This window comes from Rhagoletis pomonella, unplaced genomic scaffold (genome assembly GCF_013731165.1).
Source record: "Rhagoletis pomonella isolate Grant_MI unplaced genomic scaffold, Rhpom_1.0 Rhpom_scaffold_00013, whole genome shotgun sequence".
NCBI lineage: Eukaryota > Metazoa > Arthropoda > Insecta > Diptera > Tephritidae > Rhagoletis > Rhagoletis pomonella.
Window position 1 is genome coordinate 2,100,046 of NW_023458567.1, and position 5,399 is coordinate 2,105,444.

Below are 5,399 nucleotides of genomic sequence, written 5' to 3' on the forward strand. Positions count from 1 at the left end.
TTGTTTTTTATTTTTGTATTATATTTAAAGTGTAGAAAAAATCAGTCTAACATTTTAAGGCAACATGAGAGCTTTTTCTTATATTTTCTTCCTTTCTTCAAATCGCAATCAGTAATTCCTTTCGTTTATAGATTTTTCAGTTTTACAACTACTTTCTTACACGCGTTTATACCGGTTTCTACCAACCTTGCACAATGGTGCATTTTTCGTTTTTTTTTTCACAAAAAAGTAAATTCAAAAATAAAAAATAAACAGAGTGCAATTTATAAAGCATACAAAATAATATGTTGAAAGAAAAAGATGAAGTGTTTTTATAATTTTTGTTTTAATTCTGTCTAAAAATACACCGAAAAAGCAAAAAACAATGAAATTAAACCAAAAATGTGTACAATAATAAAAGTAAAAAAATGTATAAATGTATATTTTCGAATAATTTTATTATTCTATACAAGTTTTCTAATTAAATCGTTTACTTATTTTTCTATATAATTACATGTTTTTTGGAACTTAATTTAAAAAATATTTTGAAATTTTTTTTTCATATGTACATACATACAGAGTTCCTTAAAATTTTTTCACAATTAGTTTCTGCAATATTTTTCTTTCTTTATGAAGAACCAAAAAAATAATACACCTACGTATATTTTATTGTAATTTCCTACGCTACTACTTGCTAAACTACATAAATGAATTGTTTTTTAAAAAATCGTATATTTTTTCTTTGCTCTTTTGCGTTTTAGTTGCGCTTTAGTCGCATTTAAATTGCATATTTTTAATTTTTTAATTAAGTTTTATTAGAACTTCCAAAACCCTTAGCGCTTAGTTTATAACTTATTATTTATACAGTTTTCAGCTAGAAAATTCTATCATTAATTTTATTATTTGGTACCTGTTTTACTTTTTAGGCTATGCGATTTTTGTTTATTATTTTTACGTGCAAATTTAATAAAAAATGCATTTAAAAAATTATAATTGTTAATTTTTTCATTATATTAAATTTGGAAAAAAATATACGTACGATGTACATATTTTTTCATATATGGATGTAAATAAAGCTTGCGCACGATTAAAAATTTAAGATATAGTTAAAAAAATTAGTTTGACACTAATAGTAAGCAGTTGGTTTCTTTACATAGAGAAGTTTAAGAAAAGGGTTGAAAGTATAGAAAAACAGGTGAAATTAAGAAAAATATTTAAGAAAAAAATCGCAAGTACGTAAATTAAACTATTGTTCAGGTCAAAATAAAAATGAGGAAAAAACGAGTGTTTACTTTTTAGATAAAAATTTTGGAAACTATAACCAAATCCTGAAATAAAAGTATTATTTCTACCACTTCATCCATACATATGTATACATGAACTAAATAACGAACAAACGAAAAATGAATAAAAATTTTTCATGCAATTTTTTACCAAATTGTAACAACAAAATCAACAAATATCAAAAAAAATCAGCATTTGCTCAGAATAAGTAATAAATTTTTATTTTAGATTGGCGTTTTTTAGCTACTCAATTTTAAAAACTTTTGACCAATTTTTTTTTTTTGTATATATTTTTACAATGAATTTTTGAACCTTTTGATGCATTTGCACCAAATTTTCAAAGCTGAGCAATATCCACTGACAAGGGTTTAACAATCAATTTTAGTATTCACAGTGCTCAGTTAACAAGAGTTTAAATCAGTTAAATGCTTCTGTATATAAACTCTTGTTAAAATAATTAACAGGCGATATAAATTTCCATAATTAACTATACGGCTGTGGATGTGAATTGCAGTTTTGAGGTTGCCTCAATTCACATGCAATAGGTATTGTTTTGAAAAAATAAAATAAAAAAATATAATAAAAAATAATGTGAAAATAAAAAATAGAAAACAATTTTTTGTATTTTATACGATTTTTGTGCCATATTTTCTATTGGAAAATTTCTTTTATTCAATATAAAAACTTTTTTACAATCTTCTTTTTCAAATTTACTTTAAAAATTTTTAATTATGATGTAAATCAAATGCTCATAAAAACCAATAATATTTATATTTCTGTTCTGTTTTATGTATACTATGTATGTAAATAAACAATGTTAACGCGCTTCTTTGTTTGGCTTTTATACATTTTGTTCTTTGCTTTTCTTGCTTGGCATAACGGCTATGGTTAAAATATGTAGATATATATATATATGTGTGTATGTATTTATGCATATGTATATGTGTGTATGTGTATGCGCTATACTTATTACGTAGGTACAGTAGGAAGATTTGCAATTGCTCTAGGAATGAGTATGTATCTGTTGTTTATCTGTATGAATTAAATTTTTTTTTTTCAGTTTTTATAACCCTGAAAGTATGCTACAATTTCTTATTGTGTGTTTCTGCTATGCATTATAAACTACTTAGCGCTTTATTTATAAGCTTTTTTCATATTTTTTTTGTTAATTATTTTTCATCTTTTAGCGTTTTTTGATTCCGTGCTTAAAATTACAACAATCTTACATAATTGAACAAATTAAATTATTAAACTAAAACTAAATCTTATACAGTAACTATATGCAATAATAGTTAATTAGTAAATCTTACGTACTAGTGGTTTTTTATCTCTTTTGTTTTTACCGCTTTTCTAGGCTGCCATATGAAGGCGCCATTTCGGCGTTTAAATTCAACAACTTTGTAAATTTTTCAGTTCAACAACCGCAAACGAACAGCACCCACAGCTGCTGCTAAACGTCGCTGCATTCCGGCAGCGAGTCGCGTTCCAACTGCGCCACATACGCCTTGCCTTGTTGCTCTACCGCCACACCCTCTGCCTCAACCTTTTTATTCTCTGTCTCAACTGAGCACACAGCCGTCGCTGCCGCAGCGTTCTCCATACTTGTCTCTGCTTTTGTTTCACACCCCGTCGTCGGTGTGGCTTCTTGCGCCGCCTTTACCGCCTCACTCTGCGTACGCTCTTTGCTCTCCTCCGCGCGCTCTTCACGCTTTGCCTTCTCCGCCTCCTTCAGCTCGGCGTCTTTGTGCTCCGACATTAGCTTCCACATATTAAAGAATTGCTCACGTCGCTGCATTTCATAGTTTAGCAGCTCAGCTTCGTCTTCGGAGCTGCTGCTGCTCACCGCGCGCATCTGCACATGCGCGGTACTCATACCCGCCGGCGTGGCTCCTATACCACTAACGCTCGCTATTTCTGTGTTAGCTGCGCAGTTTTCCTCCGCTGCGACAGCCTTTGCGTCGTCGTCCGTGTACGTGTCCACATCTGCTCCCGCACCACTTAGTACGCTGCTGCCCATCAGATGCGAGGTGGGCGATTCGAGACTGCTGCCCAGTATGGGAGTGAGTCCTTCGCCACGCCCGCGCTCGCGCTCCTGCTGCAATTCATCAAATTCGTGCAACTCGTGCTGCATGGAGCTGCGACGCGCATTTACCGCGCGCATCGCGACCAGCACGCCCGCCGCAGCAGTGGCCATTTCCTCCTCTTCGCTCAGTCCGTCATCACCGTCGCGTACGGGATCGTATTCGCGTATGCCGAACTCACCGACTGGTACATAGTAGCCATTCATGGCGACTAGGTAGACCACGCGGCTGAAGGGCGAACGGAAAAGCAGATCGCGATGGCCGGGCATCCAGAAGTGCACCACATAACCAACCATGCCGATACAGGGCAGCCAATCTTTCCAGGCCGAGCGACCACCTTTTGCGCGCATTTCTTCGCTGGGCCAAAACATATTGAAACGCCGGCCGACGTCAATGCGGTCGAAGATCTGTAGCGAAAATAGAAATTTGAGTTTGAAAATAAATTTTGTTTAAAGCGGCATTTACCTCAAAGTCATCGATGATGACGACTTTCTTGTAGAGCCCAATGCGCGGCACGTGACCCGCAGCCGCCAGCGAAGCCACCATGTCGGCGCTGTTCGACTTGCCGCAAATCTCTGGCACACCGCTGCGCTCGTTAGCAGCCAGCGCCGCTGCTGCCGTCAGACTGATTGGCCCCTTCGATTTGCGTGGATAGTCACCGGGCGTCGTTATGATGCTGCCAATGCCGAGGCTGCCCGAGGAGCTTGATATCTTTGTGTACCGTGGACTGCTACTCCCAGGCTGCAACTCCATGCCACTGATGCCAGCATGTGGCTCCAGCTGCCGTGCCGATTCGGCCGATTTCGTTGCTGGACTGTTGTTGGCTTCAGCTACACTTGCGCCACCGCCACCGCTACTGGTGCTGGCTATTGGCAGTGTTACACGGCGTTCGCGTTCAGTACGCGATAACGAATGCGATACGCGTATGCCTACACCGCGCAACTGTTCGCGCTCGCGCTCGCGTTCGTGCTCTTGCTCGCGTTCCCGATTCAGCAGTCCAGCGAGCAGCGCAGGCTTTGCAGTCACCACGGGACAGCGCCACAGTGGCGTCACCACCGCGCCATCACTGCCGAACTGCGTGCCGAGACTGCCACCTATGCTAGTGGGCACTGTGACGCCGTGCACTGGCCGACAGCTAAAGAGACTGCCCACTGTAAGGGTGTTGTAGAGTGGCGCTGAGATGTAAATGGGTGCAATTTCACCACCAGACTCCCCGCTGCCAACTGTTGCGCTACCCATGCCGCCGGCGGCACCGATGCCAAGGTTGGAAGTCTCCATCGCCGAGCCAGAGCTACAACCTTGCCGACAGCGCTCGCGTATTCGCTGCCACCAATCCAGCACGTTCGATTTGATGGATTCGAGTGTGATAGCGCCGCCGATGACCTTACAGAGCTGCTCATTCGTATCGGCGTAGGAGGTCGTGAGCGGCGAAACGTAAATAGGGTAGCCGATGGGCTGATCACAGCTGGAGTTGATGATGTTCCGCAGCGCTTGCTTGGCGTTTTGTATGCTGCCTCGCTCAGGATTGCGGTTGCGCAGATATATGAGCTCCTGCTGCTGCCCCGCCCAGAGGCCGCGCACACACTCGCGATTCAGCTTGATGACGCGGAAGCTAAGGAAGCGTTTCGTCAGCCTGATGATGCGGTACTCGTCAGAGCCATCCTCCATGACATGTCGCAATGCGAGCAAGTTGGGCGCGCCTCTAAGCACCGCGCTGCGCCAAACTGGATCCGCCTCGTGCGATATCACCAAATCCTTGGCACAGGTGTCAATCGCCTCGTACAGAGCGTCCGGGTAGTGAAACTCATCTGGGTTCGAAATGTGGTCTTGCTGCAGCTTTAGCGCCATCTTTACTGCGGGCGCCACAACGGCATGCAGCAGTTCCATGTCGGCGAAAACCCACTCATCGCGCGGCGATTGAATGCGAAAGTCGCCCTTAAATAGCTGGTGCAGGCCATGCAAGAAGAATTCCACGCCGGTGAGAGAACTGTGCGACGCGTTGGCCAGCGATCGCCGCGCCAGCAACCCCAAAGCCAAACAAAGTGAAACTATTGG

At 41.0% G+C, this 5,399-nt stretch overlaps 1 protein-coding gene across 1 annotated transcript in view; it reads right to left on the bottom strand.

Moving 5' to 3' along the window:
- Positions 1-2,563: 2,563 nt before the first annotated feature.
- The window catches only part of LOC118748463 (protein pecanex), a gene marked incomplete in the record, with an annotated part of 12,495 nt that continues 9,659 nt past the window's right edge, over positions 2,564-5,399 (bottom strand). Inside the window, 2 exon segments of the mRNA XM_036482910.1 lie at positions 2,564-3,751; positions 3,810-5,399. Coding sequence (XP_036338803.1) covers positions 2,714-3,751; positions 3,810-5,399 — 2,628 coding nt within the window.